Here is a 21,387-nt window from a genome sequence, read left to right on the forward strand (position 1 = left end):
CAATCACAGCTACCCCAGTTGAAACTCCGTAGCAACCCCACTACTTTAGTATCCTGGCTGCAACTTCGTTGCAATGGCTGTCCATAAAGCAGCCGCGTTCGACGCGGCTTAGTGTTTTTTGCAGATGTTGCGTTATCGCTTTAATACGTTTATGTAAAGAAAACACGGGTTCTGATTATGTACAGGGTGCATCTACATTTAGATGCCAAGCTCTCAACAAAATGGTAGATGTAGAACCTAGGTGATAGCGGCACATACCCCCGGACTACGGGGGAATAGCCAAGAACCGGGTAGTTCGACATACCAATAAGAAAAGAGAATTACAAAAAATTCGTCGGCCTTTTCCCTACCGCGAAATGGGGGTAAGCGAAGCTTGCCCTGGGTGCACCTTGTATTTGACGGTTATGTTTCATGTGAGTAACTTTACCGTGACCGGCAGGTCAGGCGATCTGCTCGGCGTTGACGAAGTGCCGCAGCTTCAGTGGCTCGCACCGTAGGATCGACCCGTCAACGACGCGCCCTTTTAAGGGCGATCTCCCGTCGACACCGGTGAAAGCTGCCTGTTGTTCGGTGGTACAGACTGCACTGAACGGAAACGGAGCGGGCGCAGCACGCGCGACACTCTTTCCTGCCCTTTCCCTCCCCGACGGAAGCGGAACAGCTCTGATTGGCTGCGCACGTGGCGTGAGCGTGCGCCTACGCAGCTGGCACAATGACTCACGCTCCGGCGCCGGTGAGCCGCCGCTGGAGCCGGAGTTTTAGCGTTACATCGCCGGCGCAGACTAGCGTATACACGCTTAGCTTGAATAGTGTAAACAAAATGGTGGACAGTTCGCGTGCAGAACGACACCGTCCTCTTCGTCGTCTTTTCCCAGCGACGGCTCTTTGCTTTCGCCTTCAGTAGACGCGTAGCAATATTTAAGGCTTCATATCCCACGTGTCACCTTGGCACAGTCATTCCGAAGGATTGATCAAGAATGGGCACACAGTATACGAAGTGTGGAAGTTGCCTTTTCGGGCACGTACCCAGTGGCAAATACCCAGACTCACCAAGACGGCAGCCAGCACATATTCAGTGACCCAAGCTAGTAGACAACTTCAACTTGGGTCACTGTTTCAACATGTGTCACTGTTTATTGTGCGAGACCTTCCGACCATATAAAGCGGCTGCAGTAGCCAAGGAAAGCTAGCGCTTCAAAACTTTCGTTTGCAGAAGGGATGGCTCCCTGTCCTTGATAGAGTTGTTGGGTGAGGGTGCGGAAGCGGTTGGTCTATAAGTGCCGATGTCCGGGCTGCCCAGCAATGCATACTGATAACAGACGACGTTTCTGTGTTTCGAGAGGTAGATGAGGTGGTAGGGTATGTAGAATACACAAAGAACTGTGGGAGGATTCCTGGCCGAGTCATATTCAAATTCATAAAACATCTACATGGAAGGTTCTAGCATCTGCGTGTCATAGGAAATATTTCTCGGGGCTGCGAGGCTGTTGCCTAACAGGTGAAGAAGAAGAGGATGTCCATAAGCCCCGACGGCTTTAAGCCAAGTGTTTTATAATGATACCCCGAGGGTTCTCTACGGGCGGCGTGTCCCGTAGCCGTCAGCCTCAGCCAGCCGCCACCAAGTGGGTCGCGGAAGCGCCGTATGCCAGCGATCCCAGCTACCCAGCTGCTATAAGGCAACAACGTCCGGTGTACCCTCTTGTGACGCAGACGCGTCCACTGGTATCTACGCCGAGGACACCCGCACGGTGAGCCTCGTCTTTACTGGACGGTTAATATCGTTCCACATCGGTTCCTGTTGTAGCGAGAATCCGAGCCTTTCTTGTTGGGTTTGTTATCGAGACATATGGCTGGTTGTACGTCTCACAGCACGTGCACTGAACCACTCTTATGTCACACAGCCTGCAGGAGTTGCAGAAGGGCCATAGCACAGTGGCGTCTGGTCTAGCGTCGACATAGCCCAAGACTATTCCTGTATGCATCACACGTCGTACAGTGACGCGCTTACACCAGCCAACGCTACGCACTGGGGACCCACTGAAGCACCGCGCTGTGCGTTTGACCAGGTCTAGAACCTTGCTACACACAGCAGTTCTCCAAAGTAGAGTGTACTAGATTCTAGTACACTCTATCCAAAGTAAGAGGAACATGTTCAGAAGGATGTTTTACTTACTAAGTATAACCTGTGTGCAACAAGAATGTCCTTGTCAAACTTATCTGCGGCATATCGCTTCGGCGTATTGTCAAGGTTGAGGCCAAGCCGTGTGTCAGGCCATGCGTTGAAGACCACTGCTTTAAAGCTCTCGAGGGTGAGCTTGAGGCTCCTGTTTGCACGTTCAAAACTTCACTTGAACCCACATTTGGTTTAGTTACGCATAAAAAAAACAAGGCTCGTTCAACGATTCTGTTTGACGCACGGGAGAAATTAGGCGAAAAAAGAAATGAAGAAAACATTAGGATCGATTTAACAGCCTTAGACATATAGAGCGTTGCGGTTTGTATGTTTCTGCTTGTTTATGGGAGCAAAGTCAACATGGCCCACTAGGTATGTGCGGCTGCTGTCTTGCCGAACACATAACACGGGGCCCTGGGTATGTGTAGACAGCTTAACTGGGTATGGGCCACCGTGTCAAAGTTGTCCAAACAGACAACTTTGACACTGCGCATGTGATAGTGGCATGTGGCCATTATTGGCTAATCTCGCAGAATGAATGTCCCAAGGTGACACAAGTTTCCTGTCATAGCTCTTACCAAGAAGGACTCTCTCGCTGATTGGGAGGAGCGTAAACGGTGCCGTTCGGAGGGCGAACGTCGTCGTTACGTCGCCACGAAGAATACATACCGGGTTTTTCAGCGAACACCATCAAATTGTTTTAAAGGTTGCCTGTGGCCGATAGCATAATTCTAGGTTCATGAGCTGGTCTAGTCGAAGAGGCGGACATTACTTCAAAAAAAAAATAGAAAAGCATAATCGACTAATTAAAAAAATCACTAATTAAGGTTTAACTAATTACCGTATGGCTCATATTGCAATTTACAAATTCTAGCCGTGGAGTTCGCAAGGCCGATCCACTTGTAATGAATTGTCGGGATGACACCAGTTTCTAGATATTAATTCGCGAACATTGCGGAGAAATGCATTGGCGTTACAGTTACTTTTGAGCTTCAATGCATAAAACGACGTTCTGGTAAGAAAGTAACTGGAATGGAAAGTATCTGCAAAGTTACAGCTCCGCTGGTGGCCCACATTCACGCAGTGAAATGGCTGCGATTTTTTATTACGAACATTATTGCCCCTTTAGGCGAAAATCCGTCATCGGCGGCGGCGTGACTGAGCAATGGTGCCAAAAATGGCCGACGGCGCAAAAGTAAAAACAGGCAAAAAATGCTCGGATTGGCGTCAAACTTCTCAGCGAGGTTCTTGTAAACAAAGCAAATTAACGACTCTAAAAACATTCGGTACACTTCGCTGTGAGTGGGAATCGAACCCGGGCCTCCGGGGGGCGGCTCCCCGATTCTGGCTGACTAAAGGTGTCCCTAGTGCGTGAGCGATTGCACACGTCACTTAGTAGGCATTTGGGTAACTAAATCTTTCGCTTATTTCACCAAGTGGGACTATAATGCTTTCGCATTCCCACACGTAGGCAGCCTTAAGTGTCCCTATCGATTTTTTTTGTTCTTGCCATCAATGAACAGAACTGCTAGAAACAAGTCGCGTACACCGATGTGTACATCACCATTGAGGTGGTTATTTTGTTTTGCAAACGTGGAAAAGTCCCTCGCCAATCGCACAGCCCTCTGCGTTTCGTGGTGCAGGTACCCGCTGCGTCTAGCTCCGCCTCCTCGTCACAATCCAGTCCCCATCTCTCCCCTCGTGTCGCCTAACAAGCCGGTAAAACTGCTGGATCCATCTGTTGCGTACCCTTGCGGCAGCTATGAAGCCTACCTAGAGGCGAAGAACAGGTGAGTACGCGTTATTTTAGGTGTGAGAATCACTCACGCTTATTATTGGTGACCTATTATTGTTTCCTAAGACCTTTACGTAGACAATTTATTATTTTTACTGCTGACTTAATTTTTGAGACCGTCAGTGGTGGCGGAATGTCGTGCCTGGACTAATATGATGCAAAAGCTTAAAACGGCTCATTGAGTGACAAAGCCTGCGTCTGTAGCAGCGAAGCGGCATCTAAATTTCCATTGGCTGCGACGCCACGGTACGAGCGCCCTCGACTGAGCAGAGCGACAGAAAGAGAACACTTGTTGCCGCAGTAGCGCTCCAGGTGTGGAGGAGGCATCGCCGTGAGGGAGAAGGCATCGCCGTGAGGGGAGAAGGCATCGCCTCGACGCCACGTCACACCCGATCTCGCTCTCGGAAGCCTGTGTTATCCGCGCGTTCCTTGTCCGCGCAAGCTCTCGCCTGCATTCTAACTGCGCCTCGGTAAGGCCAAATCAAAACCCGCCACGTGTCTCATCGCGCTCGTTTGCCCGTGAGGAGTTCATAACTTGAAGGATCGCTCAGCGGCATTCAATTGGACACTAATGCTTTCGCATTCACAACTCATAAGAAGCACTTACGTGTCCTCGGATTTTTTACATATGTCACGCGCGTGCATTCTGTTGCACGTTCTCGATAGTTCGTTCGGCCAGCGCCTCAATGGAGGAGGCAGCTGGTTTGGCAGTCGTTGATCGAGTTTTGCGTTGTCTAATATGCACTCATCGTTTCCTTTCACAATCTATATTTCTCATATCTTGTATTTCTGGTGCATGTTTAAATTTTTTTGTGAACATTGTGTGTGTGTGTGGTGTGCGTGTGTGCGTGTGTGCGTGTGTGCGTGTGTGCGTGCGTGCGTGTGTGCATGCGTGCGTGCGTGCGTGCGTGATGCATGTCAGCATAGTGTACCTGAATTTTCTTTTTATATTCTAAGAATTCCCAATAAAATAAATAAATAAATAGACTAATAAATTGTTGCTCTCACTGCATCGCTTGGAAAATCCTGTAGTCGCTCGTCTGGGCTTTTAAATCGACAGCTGTTCATAATTCTTCATCCAAGCATCGTGGTTGTTTGACACATACATGGTGACAGTTATTATAACAATGTTTTCTTGTCAGAAGTTGCCGGAAAAGAAAACGAAGTTTGCCTCCACACAGTTTCAGCACGGATTAGCGGTGTGACGCCATTGTCGTCATCTTTTTCTGTGTAGTGGTTCCAGTGACACTGAAGTTTCTCTTCAGTGAACCTGCACAATTTTTGGGCTGGTGGCATTCGACCTTTACTAATGATAAAAAAATGAAAATTTTTTCCCCTACACACACGCATATTTCCAAGTGGTCGAATTTCCGGGTAGCCTGGACTAGAGCATGAAATCACTAATCTGCGTCTGAAACTTAGTACTCAGACATACGAAAGCAGTTCATATCACAGCTTCCAGCGCGAAGTAGTGTTCTAAAGATCATGGAAACTCAGCAACGCTTCAGATCAGCAACGCCTTAACCAGTGGGCTACCGCGGCAGTTACTAGAATTCATTTCTTCTATATGTTTTCATCAAATTCATTCAGAGTGGTTCAGTTGCGGCAAAGTAGGAGAGCTATACGATTAACTTGCTTTAGAATAAGGGGTGCCTGACTGGCAGCTTTCTCTTAGCGCAAAATATTAGGCTAACTTACTTTTACGCAAGAAAAAAATTATGGGGTTTTAAGAGCCAGAACCACGATCTGATTATGAGGTACGTAGTAGTGTGGGGACTCCGGTTTAATCTGGACACCCTGGGGTTTTTTTAACGCGCACCTAAATCTAAGTACACAGGTTTTCTCATTTCGCCCCCTTCAAAATACGGCCGCCGTGGCTGGGATTCGATCCCGCGACCTCCTGCTTCGCAGCCCAATACCATAGCCACTAAGGAACCAAGGCGGGTGCTTTTACGCAAGAAACACGTCGCCATTACTCAAATAGCTTCATTCTAATAACTAGTGCGACCTGAAAGGTGTCTAATTGTAGTTTCTGTGGTTTTTGCTTGTGCTTACCTAGCAAAGTCCACGTGTCCTGTGGCGTATTGAGTGGTATAACTACGGCTGTGAAAACAGGAAATAACTCTGTTGTTTGACCTTGGCGCTGTGTGCCGTCTCGTGTGCGGTATATGTCCATGTCATGTCTGCGCTACAACAAATCAGAAGACTAACATAGGGTTTGTTGCCTGTGCTTTTCACTTCGCAGGAGACAACACAAGAAGAAGGGAGACGAATCTGAGTACGTGTTCATTTTATTTTGGCTGGTCTTCACTCAACTTATTTGCCTTCTCTCTCGAGTCAGAGCAAAACGGTTTGCATAACTTGCAGACACCAAACGTTTTATGCAGCAGGGCAAACTTTCGAATTAAAAAAAAAAAAAGCTATCCCATTTGAGAGGTTTTTATGCTCCTGAAACCCAGCGGAATGTTTCTAACGCAGCGAATGCAATACAGGCAGTGCACTTAACAGTGTCTGCAAGAAGTTTACTATGAAGAAAATGGCAAAAAAATATGTTTACAGGGCAGTAGCGCTCACGCAGCCTGCTTGTAGTGCAGGTTTCACGTGTGTTTGAGATACGGATGAGGGTTAACCTACCGCGCATGCTCACGTCAATGGATCGCGTGAACCACTAAGTTTCTGTTTTTTTCTTGAAGTTGAAATATATCACGTCACAGTAGCGCACCCAGGATCTCTGCCAAGGGGGGGGGGGGGGGGGGGGGGGGGTTGACAGTTTGCCTTAGTTAATTTGCCAATACCATTTAAACAGCACTAATTTCATTTCTTCACGGGAAGTCAAAAAATGAGCTTCTTGCGCAAGTTTTGCGTCTTGCATTTTAGTTGCAGTACTCAAAAAAAAAGGGGGGGGGGGTTTAACTCGGCCTCATGGGGGGGGGGGGGGGGGGTACAACCCCCGAACCCCCCCCCCCCCCCCCGTCGGTGCGCCACTGTCACGTCATACTTCCCCCAAGTTCTCCATTTCCTACATATCATATTGCGCAGAACTCACAAACTAGACTGCATATGAATCTCCGTAACGTTTGTAAGCTCATATTATACAATCCCATGTTTACGATTTTTTCCTATTATTGTTTACTGTTGTATTCGTTTGTCTGATTCAATTTGCCCTACATATACACAATTGAAAGTACGGGTTTACCTCTTTGCTTACGCACTAAGAGGCATTTTCCAATCTTATGTTCCTTATACTGTATATACTCGTATATCTGACTGGTAGGTAACAAATTACATGTTATCGATTACTTGTTACTCAATAACGTTTTTTGGAACTTTTGTCATTTAAAGCTCACTTTGTTTTCTGGGTAATGCTAATTGTAACTAAGTTACCTTTTTCAGTAATCATTTACGTGTAACCAGTCACAATTTTTTTTTCAAAACGATCTATAACAGGCGACGCAACCTTGAGCATATAATTTTGGTGGGAATTACAGTATAATGCCCACGCTCTGTAATTCAAATTGTCGAAAGGAATGAAAGCATTGACATGGTTTACCTCCTTCCACAATCAGCTAATTCCTGCATCTACGCCTCGGTCACATAAACACGACAGGCTTACAGATTATTTTTTGCGCACTTCTCTAGGAAGTCCGACCTCTTAACTTTTCTCTTATAATAAATTTATCTGTCCCTCTCGTGAAAGCGCTTTTAAACGGCCTTCGTAACCAGTAAGACCTGCTGCTCAAGCCTTCTTGGTCCAGTGCAGTGTACGGCCTTTCTGACATAGACGGAAGTTTTTGACCGACAAAACGCTTACGTTCTTATTTGTGCAATATAAACGTGACTCATAACACCTATTCTTGCGATTGTAGCACATGGACAGCATATTTAAGGCTGGATAATATGCAGCTTTATAATAAATTGCCTAATAGATTTGGCCACCTTTTCAAGGAACGTGAATATTTGCTGACCTGCGCTACAATAGTCGTTTAAGTCTAAATGGCTAACGATTGAAGGGTACTCGCAGGAGGTTCCAACAAATGTTCGCCGACAAATTGAAATGGCGCTTTTATTGATCGATAGCCACGGCTTCTTCGGACGTTGATGCCAGGGACTCACTTATGGATGGTTTTTCAGTTTTTCACTGGCCCTATCGGGAACGCCTACCCCTAGCCCCAGCAGCAATGAACCGCAGCGCTTCACATAAGACCCGGGTGCGGGCACTGTGGAATTGATCAATAGCCACAATCTTATGGGCAATGTGTTGTTGTGTTACAATACCACCCTTAATTGCCCCCAGTGCGCACATCGAGTGAGTTTTTAGTGTCCCAGATAAAAATGAGAGGTGACCGAGGAAAATTTCGAAAAGAAATTAGTGAATAAAAGAAACGTGTAAGAGTTGCAGGGGACTCACTGAAAAAGTCAGGCTGACTCGTGTTATTTACGGAATTTGTGCAACGTTATTAAAAGTTGTGAGGAAAGCAATGTAAAAGTAATAATTGCATTGTAGTAACTGCTCAATTATTTTCCAGTGGCAGTAAATTAATTACAATTGTGAATGAAGTAACTGTAGCTGTAGTGAGTCACTATTTTCAGTGCCATGCACGAGTTTGATGCATATATATAAATATATATATATATATATCCACTTTTGGTACAGATGGTACAGATGGCATACTTTTGGTACAGATGATTATCTTTGGATAGTTGCAAACTTTCTATATTAGTGTCTCCAATCTTTTTCATTACTATGACGTCATCATCAGCCTTTAAATTATGTTACTGCCAACCTTTCTTTCTTTTTTTGCATATCCTGTCAGAAGAATCCTTCACAGTCGCTGACGACGGCATCTGCCCCTGTTTGTCGCATTTTGTAATTCTCTAACTTGATTTATCACTTGATTTCACTAATATCACTTCATTTCATTTGCGTTATCTTGCGACTTAATAGACTAAAAAACGTTTACCAAGAATTTATGCATCAACTACATTCGAAACATCGAAATAAATCGCGCGTAAATAGTATATGGGATTCGTTTCCACGCGATCGCGTTAAATTTGTACTGATCGCCAAAAATGGCGGGTGCTCACTGCTACCGGGCGGCGCCCATGCAGGTCCACGGACACCTCGTCCCTCGCTAGCCCGGAGGAACGAGAACGCAAGCAGCGACCACGCAGCTACTTCTACAAGGGTCTAAAGCTGCCCAGCGGTCGCCTGGTGGACATCCGATACCGGAACAAATACATCCGGTACTTAAAGGAACACGTTGCTGGGACAGTTTGTTCATAATTGCAGGTTCAACAAGCGCATACCTAGAGGCCCGCCTCGGTATCTTAGTGGCTATCACGTTGCGCTGCTGAGGCTCGAGGTCGCGGCTTCGATCCCGATCCCCCACTCCATCGAAATGGAGTGGAGGCGAAATCCCAAAACAGTCGTGTATTACATTAAGGTGCGTCTTAAACAGCTGCAGGTAGTCAAAATTAACCTGTATTCCTCCTACTGCGGCACTTATAATCAGATCGTGGTTCTGTCAGGTAAAACCCCATAATTAGTTAGAAAGAATCCTGTACAGAATAAAACGGTTGTCCAGTTTCTGCTTTCTTTCTGTCTCAAGGTGCGCGCTGGGTAAACCCGACAAACCTTCATGTGGAATGTGTCACTTCCGGTAGACAAGAAGCAGAAGGAACGTGGTCGAAAAGCTTAGCATCTTCAAAGGCCCACTTCCACATTTGCTTTCACCCATACGTCCTTACGTGAATACTTGACAAATATATATCTACAAGAATTGCACAGCAACCTTGGTTCTCCACAACCAAAGTATAAAGTTACCTTTCAAGAAAGGGGTCAGGCAAGGAGACATAATATCTCCAATGCTATTCACAGCATGCTTAGAAGAAATGTTCAAGCTCTTAGACTGGGAAGGCTTAGGAGTAAGAATCAACGGCGAATATCTCTGCAACCTTCGGCTTGCAGATGACATTGGCCTATTCAGCAACAATGGGGATGAATTACAGCACTGATAAAGCGTAAGAGTGGGGTTGAAGAGTAATATGCAGAAGACAAAGATAAAGTTCAATAGTCTGGCAAGGGAACAAGAATTCAGGATCGCCAGTCAGCCTCTAGAGTCTGTAAAGGAGTACATTTATCTAGGTCAATTACTCACAGGGGACCCTGATCACGAGAAAGAAATTTAGAGAAGAATAAAATTGGGTTGGAGTGCGTACGGCAGGCATTGCCAAATCCTAACTGGGAGATTACCACTGCCATTGAAAAGAAAAGTGTACAATCATTGCATTCTACCAGTTCTAACAGAAACTTGGAGGTTAACAAAGAAGCTCGAGAACAAGCTAACGACCGCACAAAGACCGATGGAATGAAAAATGTTAGGCCTAACGTTAAGACACAGGAAGAGAGTGGTGTGGATCAGAGAACAAACGGGGATAACCGATATTCTAGTAGACATTAAACGAAAAAAAAATGGAGCTGGGCAGGCCATGCAATGCGTAGGATGGATAACCGGTGGACCATTAGAGTTACAGACTGAATACCAAGAGAAGGGAAGCGCAGTCGAGGACGGCAGAAAACTAGGTGAAGTGATGAAGTTAGGAAATTCGCAGGCGCAAGTTGGAATCGGCCAGCGCTAGACAGGGTTAGAGATCACAGGGAGAGGCGTTCGTCCTGCAGTGGACATAAAGTATAGACTGATGATGATACGTCCTTACCATGCTGACCATTAGTGAATTTATTTAGTGTTTGAACATATTTGCGTATTCTGAAAATTAGAAGTTGTTCGCGTACTTACCTTTGTCCGTGAAGTCCAGGTAGGCAGGCAAGCAGACTGGCGGACAGACGAGCAAAAAAAAAAAAAGAAGAAAAGAAAGAAATGAAGCTTGCCATTGCCAACATAAGCCACCTACTTTCTTAACCCGTATTCACAATAACCTCCTATGTTATAACTGTTCGAAAGAGCAAATTCCAGTCAATGGCAATGGCAAGGCAATGGCAAGGCAATAGCAAAGGGAATGACAGAGGGAATGGCAAAGGCAATGGCAAAGAAGGCAATCGCAAAGGCCATGACAGCCAACGGTAAGGATCAATTACGAAGGCAAGGCTTTACGAATACAACACCTGTTTCTAATTAGGACCATTCGCAAACCAATAAATGGTGGCAAGTTGGTTCGTGTTACTCATTAAAATGCTCCGAGTCGAAGAGCGCAACACGAGGAACAATGACGAAAGCATGGCTATATAAGAACGCGCTTTGTCCCTCAGTATTTGTGTTAGTGTCACTGTTCATTGTGTTGGGCTCTTCGACTCAGCGCGCAGTAAGAGACCCGCAGCACTGTGGAGTTTTCGGACAGAAGCAATTTTATGCGCTGTCTTTTCTTCTATTAATTAATTAATTAATTAATTAATTATTAATTTGGGACACACTGCCAATATGGACAGTGATTGTTACAGGGAGGGCCGCAAGGCGAACCTAATAAAATACTCTCTCAATATTTGCAAAATTAAGCAAGAAAGAAGTTATGCAAATCAGTAATGTTCTACATTGAGGATAGATTTAACTTAGCAAAACCAAAGGTACCATTTTTAGAAGTTCAAGTGACGTTGCGTAAGCAGCATGGCGTAATACATTCAAACACTTGAGCGACAATTTGGCAAACAAAAATTACGCAAAACAAAATTTATAAGAGAACACAGCAAATGAGAAGTAACAACAGGTAAAATAATTTCCCACATCCGGAAGATGAAACGGTTTGAATTCACAACTGTGAGGCTAGTAAGCATGTACATATAGCTATACCGGGTCATAATACAGGGTACAGGGATAATTGGAGATCGCAGGGAGAGGCCTTCGTCCTGCAGTGGACATAAAATATAGGCTGATGATGATGATGATGATGATAGCTATACATCCGACAGTAAAGGCTACAGAAAGTTAAAGCACGCAGTAACACACAACGAGCGTGCGGTTCTGTCCTGTTTGCCAGTTTGATGCGCGCCGTGTATAAGTTCGTGTCTTACCGACTCGCCCAAAGTACGTGGCTCACGAAGTCCTTCCTTCTCAGCAAATGGGCGAGGAGGGAGGCCAGCGGTGACGCTTGCCTCATCTGCTGTATCCTCCTCTTGATGCTCCTGCTGCTGGCAGTGCTGTACGCCTACGTATCGAACCAGGGTAAGCGGATATAATCAACCCTGTCGCATAACTTCGCCAACACTTCCTCGCCATTTTCGTCGAGCACCACGTTTCTCGTGTTACAACAGCGAGCGCCTTGATCGCGCGTGGCCATCATTATTATTTCAACATAAGCCGCAGAAATAGCAGTGTTCCGTCATAGATTCAGGCACTGTAATCCCTGAACCTCCAAACACTCTTGCAGAGTTATCATACTGAATCTCCATAAGGTTTCGGCAAGTCATCATTAACTCTGTTGGCGGATTTTGCGACTGCAGACATGTCATATTTTCGAAAGAACTTTGCAACAGAACAATGGAATTCATTGGGCTGTACTGTTCATTTGCTGCTATTAGTTTTTAGCTACCATAAGGAAGTACTTTTAGGTTATGTAATTTGCTTTACTTGTGATTTGTTTCGTTTATTTTTGTTTGCGTTTGCTTGTCTATGTTAGCTGGTTCAATTATATGCTCGTGTTTGCCTTGTTTATGCTTTCTTACCATTGTATTTCCGCACTCCTGCTATAGTGTAATGATAAAGCCGCGGTATGAATAATAAATAATAAATAAATAAATAAATAAATAAATAAATAAATAAATAAATAAATAAATAAATAAATAAATAAATAAATAAATAAATAAATAAATAAATAAATAAATAAATAATCTACGTTGCATAGAATTATTTTTTTTCTCCCCTAATTCATGTCCTCTTTCAGGGCGCAGAGGCATACAGAACGGTTGGGCATAAATACGTGGAAAACATCGGATAATTGCAGAAGAGTGAAAAAAAAATGTTGCAGAAATGTGCGGTGGCTACTATACAGTTACAACAGTTGCAAAGAATATAACAATTTCCGACGAAAGTACACTTACATTGAAACTTACAAACCCGCTGAGCAAAAAACGTGTAGAATCGACGACTTCCTGCAACACCGACCCATGAGCCTCTAAAATAAGTTTCCTCGAATAATTTTTGTCTCTTAAATGTTCATGCGAACCCATATAAGGGAGGATGAGCCGGCGGCGGAATATAAGCATTGATTCAAACAACATTCAACTGCTTGCAGCAGCGTAATTATTTATTATTTTATTATTATTGTTGTTTTTGCAGCATGGTTCTTCAGCGCAATAGCTGCGTGTAAGTATAACATCAGTTGCACTCGAACACGGAATTACTCATTTTATTTAATACCCGCGCGAATATTATAAATTGTATAAAGGGATAGAATGAATACTTTGGTTTGAAATCCAGATTTAAACTCAAGATTCTCATGTTGGATTTCTTCGAATATTCGAGCGTGGCCGAATATACGAAATTGCCGCAATTACTGGAGACTGGTCTGTCGAGATAAAATATGAATTTGCTGCTTCAAATTCCTCTCGTATAAGACAAACAGGAATTGCGAATTTTAAAAAATTTGCGAATATTCGAAATGCTCCTGCAAACGGGCATCCATCGAAGCAGATTTGATTGCCAGACTTGGCGAGCAATGTGCGAGCATTCATTCATTCATTCATTCATTCATTCATTCATTCAATTTTTATTGATGAATGGCAACAGAAGGTTACAGGCTATCAGGACTGATAGCCTACATTGCCTAGAGGTCAGTCCTGAAAGATCTTTCTTCTTGATAAGAAAAATGTGCTTCTGCGATAGGTGCTAACCGCTTTTTTTTTTCACTGTGTCGACTATAAATGTGCGACCACTGGCAAATAAAGACCAGCTGGAAGTCAGCGCTGTGTTCGTATCTCCTATGCTCGTCTCTCGTTGTACGCGCTGTTAATAGATGACCATGGATAACCGACTATATCAAATTCAGCACTAGCAACAATGCTGGCTGAGGTGCCTCGTCTTTTTTTTTTTCAGTCTCCTATTTTTATCTTTCACATAGTTCGTGGTTGAGATCATTACGGTGGAGCCACACGGACCAATACACACCGACGCCGCGCGAACGGTGCTCCAAATGTCGTATAAAGCGATTGCTAAAAAATGTCGGTGACATACGATAAGAAAATTCCTTCATCTCAGCGACATGGCTGTGAATTTTCTTTTTCTTTCTTTTTGTCATAGAGATCCTCCTTACTGCTCATGATCCTCTGTACACCCTCGCAATTCTCTGCACTGAAATTATTGTGGTTCATCGCATTAGAAAAAAAGTTAGTCTACCGACTGTAGAAGTAGATTTTCTATATGGGCCATCAATATTATTATAATACTTGTTAGAAACCACGAAACAAATGAGTACTGAGACATGAAGTTTACAACTCTATAACTCGGAAACAAAGTATAACAGAATTCTGTAAACTTGAACTCTGACACATCTAAAGTGAACAATATCGATATATTTCCAATTGCTCTCAGCTATTCCACCAATTTGCGGGATATGACTTTTTGCGAAGCCCTCGTGAATTTCACGTAAGCTCTAAACTGATATCCTTGCCCGCTTAAGATGACCTAATGGGTGCACATACAGATCGCCGGTATCGACGTTTCGCGCGAGGTTGCGGATTCATAAACTTCGTGATTCGAATTTTTTTAAGTACTCATTGATTTGCGGAAATTATTATAAAAGCTACGAGAAATACATCAAAATTTGGGGGCCATAATTACAAAATATAACTCTCATGTTATAAATGTTCATAACAGTGAATTGGAGCCAATCCTAATGCTGACCATTTCATTAGCCATGACGGTCGGCCAGTGGCAGAGACCACTTACGAGCTAGGAGTTTTGTGCATTCGCCTTCTGGTTCCTACAGTCGGCAAAAATCTGCGTTCTCTCGTAAAGGCAGAAAATTTATTTCAATTTGGTTTACCGGTTGTGCAAAGATAACAAATCTGATTTTGACGTGACTTAAAATGGGGGGAAATCGCAGATGGGGCCGAGCTAAAGCTTCCTCTTAACGCTGCAACGATTCATCCTAAAGACTACTTTTGACACTTTGACGGCGTCACGTGCCCATCTACTGCAATGGGACGGTGCTAGCCGTCTTATTAGCCCACGCATATGCCGTATAAATTGTAATGTTCTACGGTTTTTCTAATGGGTAGAGATGTCCCAGGGCGTGGCGCTCGGCCATCGTGGGGGCTCACATCTCGAAAAGGGGACCCAATAGAGATTTACGAGTTCACTCTGGGTGCCTGGTTGTCGAACCACAGACGGCCTTGCTGAAGAGCATCCGCCACAGCTGTGGGAGGCAAGTGCTGCCGCCGGGCACCTACCGTAAGATAGGTACAAGCGCGCTCCCGGCCTGGTGCTCGGCCATCATGGGACCACGACGCTTGGAAAGGAGTGTGTTTTCAACCCGAAGGCGTCCCCGCCTCAATAAGTGCGTTTGGGGCGCCACATGAAAAATGGCCGCCATCGGAGCGTCCCAAACACCCTTTTTTTTGTGCTCACGAGGGCTGTGACGGGAATTTAGGGCGAAGGCTCCTCTCCCAAGCGTGTAACTCCTGGAAGGCGAATGCCAGGCCGGGGTACACTTGTGCCCATTTGCACCAGTAGGTGCCCGGCGGCGGTGAGAATCGAACCCACCATCTCCCGCAGTCGAGGTGGGCGCTTACAAATGTCTGTGCCAAAATAACATGTTGCGCATTAAAGGAACCAAGAACCACTTCATGTCAAAGTGGAGTAAGGCATTTGAAGTGAAAATAGCCTATCTACGAAATACTTTTCCGCAAAAAGCACTTCAACGTTTTCAGCAGAAGCGGAGTTATTGGCGACCAAACACGGCCTCCTCTCTACTCCCGTTCCTTCAATGCCTTGCACTGCGAAGGCTACGGTGGAGTGGGGCGTGGCCACAGCGCTCTGCCTTCGAAATGTCACCGAAGCGCGCAGTTAAAATTTCATTTTGGGCGTAAACGCAGACGTCACGACTTACGATTTCGGTGCCTACGACGCGCTAAGCGTAAGCCAAACGTGGTTGCCCTCAGCGAGCCGCAGTGCGCTTAGCCAGTGGACTCGTGGCGGCACCTCGCGGCGGCCGCGGTGCAGCCGACCTCAGCGATCAATGGCAGCCGCGTATTGGAATCTGCTTTATTTCGAAATAAAACGTCCAGAAAAAGGTGAGGATCATGGCTTCTGTTCAAAAGAGAGCGTTTGAGATAAAGGTGACTTTGCGCTCCGCTTGAGAGCTCTACGCACCGCGTGCGAGAGCAAAACTTGGCTGAGATGTTCGCAGCGGCGTATGCTGCCCGCGGACTATGCTATTCCACCAAGCCCGAGGAGTGGTTCAGGGCCCCTTTAAAGCATAACCTGTGGCCATATTCACAAAGCTTTTCGTTCACAAGTTACGCTTTGCCATTGGCTTGGCACCTTCACTAATGATACGTCCACCAATAGGATTGCTGAAATTGGCTCTTACGAACAAGTCTAGCGTAAGATCTGTTTGCGAAGGGAAAGAACGGCGCTGTACTCCACTCATCGCTTCCTTTTCATGATTGCTACCCGCAGTTGCGCCGAAGACCACGTCGATGATGCCACTCGACCGGAGGTTCGCTGAAAGCACCGTTCCCTTCACGGACACTACTGAGGCCGTTGGTGAATCCCTCACCGTCGAAGGTCAGTCAAGCTTATCCACCTGATCGAATTCAGTCCTCGCGGCCGCAGTTCAAGCAAACCTAGCGGGATTCTGTAATTATATTTATTGAGCTAATCTCTAGACAAATACAATCTTATGAAGGTGTACATTTGCGTTTTTTAAAGGAAACGGGCGCTCTTCTCTATAAATAATGGCGATATGCAGGCCAGTTGATGTGACTGTGGGAAGCTAGATTATGTGTGTGTTTGTTGTAAGAGATTAAGAGAGCATGATTATTTAGTCGCGAAATGGTGCAGGCGGGTACCTAAGGCTGCACTACGGTGACTGCGGGTGCAGACCGCATTTTGGTAAGTCCAATACATGATATCGTGATTCGGAACAGTATTGTCGTTTAATAGACTGCCGAAATGCAGTGTCATAATATACTTTGTGGGGATAGTAGCCTCGACGTCGCTTAACAAAAAGGTAATTAAAATGGAATTCAGATTTCTTCAGGTTGCGCAGGACAGCTGAAGCTGATAGGAGGGTGTGGTATTGTGTATTATCATGGCACACTGCGGTGTAACGTTTCATTTCTTTTTTTTTATGTGTCACATACGCAGGAATTGTCTGCATTAAGATTAGTTGAAGTTAGCGTTCGTGTTTGTTTGCTCCTAAGTCCGTGCCAAGTTCGCGCTGCTTGCAACCATGAAATTGCAACCATCATCATCATCAGCCTGTATTTATCTCCACTGGCAGGACGAAGGCCTCTACCTGGGATTTCCAATTACCCCTGTCTTGCGCTAGCTGATTCCAGCTCACGCCTGCGAATTTCCTAACTTCATCACCCTACCTAGTTTTCTGCCGTGCTCGGCCGCGCTTCTTTTCGTACCCATTCTGTAACACTAATGGTCCACCGGTTATCCATCCTACGATTTAAATGGCCTGCCCAGCTCCATTTTTGTCTCCTAATGACAGTTGTATTATAGGCTATCCCCGTTTGCTCTCTGATCCACACATGAAATTGTACAAACTACAAAATATTAAGCACATTCTGTGGTTTCACGAGCCCAAAACGACGGTCTGATTATGAGGTTCGCTGTAGTGGCAGACTCCGGTTTAATTTTGACCACCTGGGGTGGTTCAACCTGCATTTACATCTACGTGCACGACCGTTTCTTGAATTTAGCCCTCATCGAAATGCTGTCGTTCAATTCAGTTCAGTTTATTACCTTAAAGACCCCTCCTGGGGGAGGGGGGGGGGGGGTGACATTGCCTGCACAATAAAACGTGCAACTACACAAGAAAACGCTGTCGGTGACCCTGCCACAATTGACGACCAACAAATGTTTGCGGACGTGTTCTCAAATAACGCCCAAGACTTGTTGGCCAACTGCTTGGTAAACACACCCCCATGCATATTGGACAACACGCTCAGAGGCTGTTCCGTGTCCCACATAGAGTGCCTTTATTGTTTTGTCATATCTTTTTAGCTGTTTATTCTTCTTCATAATTTAGTCTTATTTGTACGGCATGAACTACGTAGCACCATAGCGAGTAATCGCAATTTATCGCAACGCAGTTTCCTGTGCTTTACAAAGGAGCACACACTTCTTCACACTTGGTGTGTGTTACAAAAAATCTCTATATTTATCCGTGCAGGCTCTCCAGAGACTGTGTCAACTATCTCAACTGAACTGACCATCGACTCAAGCCATCATACCTCGGTGACCGATGTGGCTGCTCAAGACGTCCTGCTGAGATCACGCGCAGTGAAATCGCAAAAATCTACGAGCTTCAAAAAAACATCGTCATCACGGAGAACAAGTCGCACTCGGGGTAATAAGATCCACAAAGAGCGAACCATAGATATTTCAACCCTAACGCAAGTTTTCGCTACCGCAGCGCCTCACAGCGGCAGCAGCAAAAATACATCGACACTGAGAGCGTACCGCAGTCTACGCGCCTTAAGAAGTCCGGCCGCTTCGTCCGAGCGCCAGACCAGAACGAGTGTGACCAGCATTCTCGCCGGAAGCTCTCCAAACACTTCACATGACACGACCAGCACTCTCAGGCAGCCGCACTTCGCCTATCGAAGAACTGTTTTTTGTTGTGACGTCAATTCCTCAACTTCTAACACTTCTGAACGAAGGCTGACCAACGTAGTCGTCGCTACTTTGCTAGTGGGTGGTTATTCTTTCTTCAAGCCTTCTCGTACACCCAAGGCCTTGAACGCCGCTAAGGCGAAGATGGTCACAACAGCCTTACCTAACGCAACGCGTGGACTTAATTCATAAATACGAGGCATCGATCGGTTCCCCGCGGAGTTCCAGCTAGCAGCATGCCCGTCAAAGTGTGGGTGTTTCTTTTATCAAGACTTCGTGAACACTTCCGCGATTTGATTGTTGTTTGCATGTTATTTGTTTGCATTTGGCGCAGTTAATCATTTTCAACGACTAAGTGAATGATTTCAGTGCTTAAAAACGTGAAATGGCTTACGGTGACCTGTTAAACAGTGTGCACGTGAGCTGGCGCGTCTGATTGAACAAAACTAGATCTAATTTGTGATTTATGCATTATGATGTATAAGCTCTGCGTATGTAAGTTGTCAGAACTTATTCTTTCCTCGAAACAACACAATCTTTTAAAACTATTTTCGCAAGTGCGTTAAACAAGAAGTGTTTTCTTGCGTACAATGTTGCTAGGTAGCGTTCATTAGAACTATTTTATAAATAAAAGACTGAACGAACGCTATGTAACAAGAACAGTTATAAATGTTCGTAGGCTGGGCTGTCAGAACAAAGCAAACTAAAGATTAATGCAATGTTAAATATTTCCTTGCAAACATTCACGGATTACCCATTGCAACTCGCAGCTATTAAGAAATATATAAACATTGTTTTCGCGTATTTTATCACTTTCACAAGACGTTCACATAACAACCTCAAACGTTGCGGTCGGCATGGTCCATAACATTGTCGGAACAGTTTTTATACGAGCATAACCATTTACCACGCAGCTCTTATCACCTGCTTTTCGTTAACCTACACAAAAAAAAATCAGTAGCCCCTCCCCCCTACCCTCAACAGGGGTGCACGCGAAGCTTGCCCAACCCTAGGGGAGTGGTTGGTTAGTTTTTTTGAGCGCTTGAGACGTTCACGGGCCCCCTGCCGCTGTCATTCCTTCGACGCAGCCTGCTCTTCGGCAGTTCTTCCCCATCTGACGTGCCGGGCCTGAACTGGCGGGAAACGGCGGGCGTGAGGCGAGCGAACACGCGATCACACCCTTTCCCTCCTCTGGTCGGGAGGAGACGCCTGTGATTGGCTGGGGGTATGGCGTGATCGCGCGCCCCAGTTACGGGCGCTGCGTTTACTTCATTATGCATATAAAGCCCTGCTTTAAATGGTGCGCATGATGAACCTACAGTAGCTGAATCGATTAGCATGTTGGTCACAAATCGATTAAATGTTGGTTCGCATCCGTAGCCCGACGAGTAATTTTTATTTTCGTGAGGCTTGGATTTTTGCGTACGTCAACATCAACACCGACAGGAGTGAGGCAATACAAGCTTCGCTTTAAAAAAAAGTCCACATGGTATGCGCGGTTAATTATGGCACCGTTAACACTCGCAGTGCACGAAGCATATGACCAAGTTATGCGAATAATTGACAACCGCATCATTTGTGACATCTCCAAAACAAAACAGCTATATTACTCGGATAATAATGAACGGGGAAAATTATATATCCTTAAGAGCGAACACTTGCATATTATGAGAATTTCGAAGCACTATGTTTACAAACGGCGTCTCAAAATACCTCAGCTTATAAACATTCGCTACACACAAGTGCACGCATGCGCGCATAAGATTTCGCTGTGCTTTCTGGAGAAAAGTCCGTGAGCTCATTTTGCAAGCAAACGGAGCAGGGCGATTGGAGTAGACAAGATGCTATTCGTTTTAATCATTGCAGCAAGAAGTGGTCAAGGGCTTCTATTTCGAAAGAATGTAACAAAGTAACAACCTACACTGCCCGAGGTTCCAATAAAGCGTAACGATCATCGGTAGCTGTAGTATTTCCGCTTACCGATGATGGGGCCACGTAACACATCACTTCAGACGCATTTAAAGCTACTGTGCCCCGGAGAAGAAGCACATTAGCGCAGACATCTATAGGGGAGAATAAGCGAAGTGCGAGACAAATTTTTCAGTCGCAAGCACTTGAGCTTTTTTCGCGGGCTCGAGGTCTCGTTTCCTTCGACTCTTGTCCCATAACGTAGCGCAGAGCCTTCAGGCAGCTAGGGGCAAGGCGGGTCTCTGCGCACTGTGGATGACGTCTCAGTGGCTGAGCCAATCACGGAATGCCTGCACTCCGCGCTCCTGCACAATCTTCTTGCCGTTGGGGCAGACCACGGTTCCGTCAGACTTCATCACCAGCAGCGTGGGGACGCCGGCCACCTTGAAGCGATCTTCTAGTATACTACAAAAAACGTGGACCGAGAAAACAAAGACAGACAGATACAGAATCGTTCGGGCAGGCTTGCGCAGCAAACGCCGTTCAAACACGTGAACTTAAAGAAACTTTCAAATTGAGATAAAGTGCGCAAAAAAAAAAAAAACGACATGCAAGACTGAAAAAAAAAATAATAAGTGGCGATTTAGCGGTAAATGCGAGAGAAATGCCTTAGCACTATACGTCGCACCTCTTTCAGGTCCCGGATCCAT

The 21,387-nt window shown here is 45.4% G+C and overlaps 1 protein-coding gene across 4 annotated transcripts in view; it reads right to left on the reverse strand.

Moving 5' to 3' along the window:
- The window catches only part of LOC119434109 (nucleoredoxin-like protein 2), a 150,519-nt gene that overhangs the window by 7,091 nt on the left and 122,041 nt on the right, over positions 1–21,387 (reverse strand). For 2 of the 4 annotated variants that reach the window (XM_037701426.2, XM_049658931.1), the window contains 2 exons: positions 11,992–12,125; positions 10,766–10,801 (listed from right to left, as the gene is read on the reverse strand). In XM_037701426.2, the coding sequence (XP_037557354.1) occupies positions 10,766–10,801; positions 11,992–12,077 (122 nt within the window). In that variant the 5' untranslated portion in view covers positions 12,078–12,125. Of the gene's footprint in view, positions 1–10,765; positions 10,802–11,991; positions 12,126–20,196; positions 21,143–21,387 lie in introns of those variants that run through there. The other 2 variants (XM_049658932.1, XM_037701427.2) reach the window with 2 other exon arrangements.

The sequence above is a fragment of the Dermacentor silvarum genome, chromosome 11 (assembly GCF_013339745.2).
Source record: "Dermacentor silvarum isolate Dsil-2018 chromosome 11, BIME_Dsil_1.4, whole genome shotgun sequence".
Lineage (NCBI taxonomy): Eukaryota > Metazoa > Arthropoda > Arachnida > Ixodida > Ixodidae > Dermacentor > Dermacentor silvarum.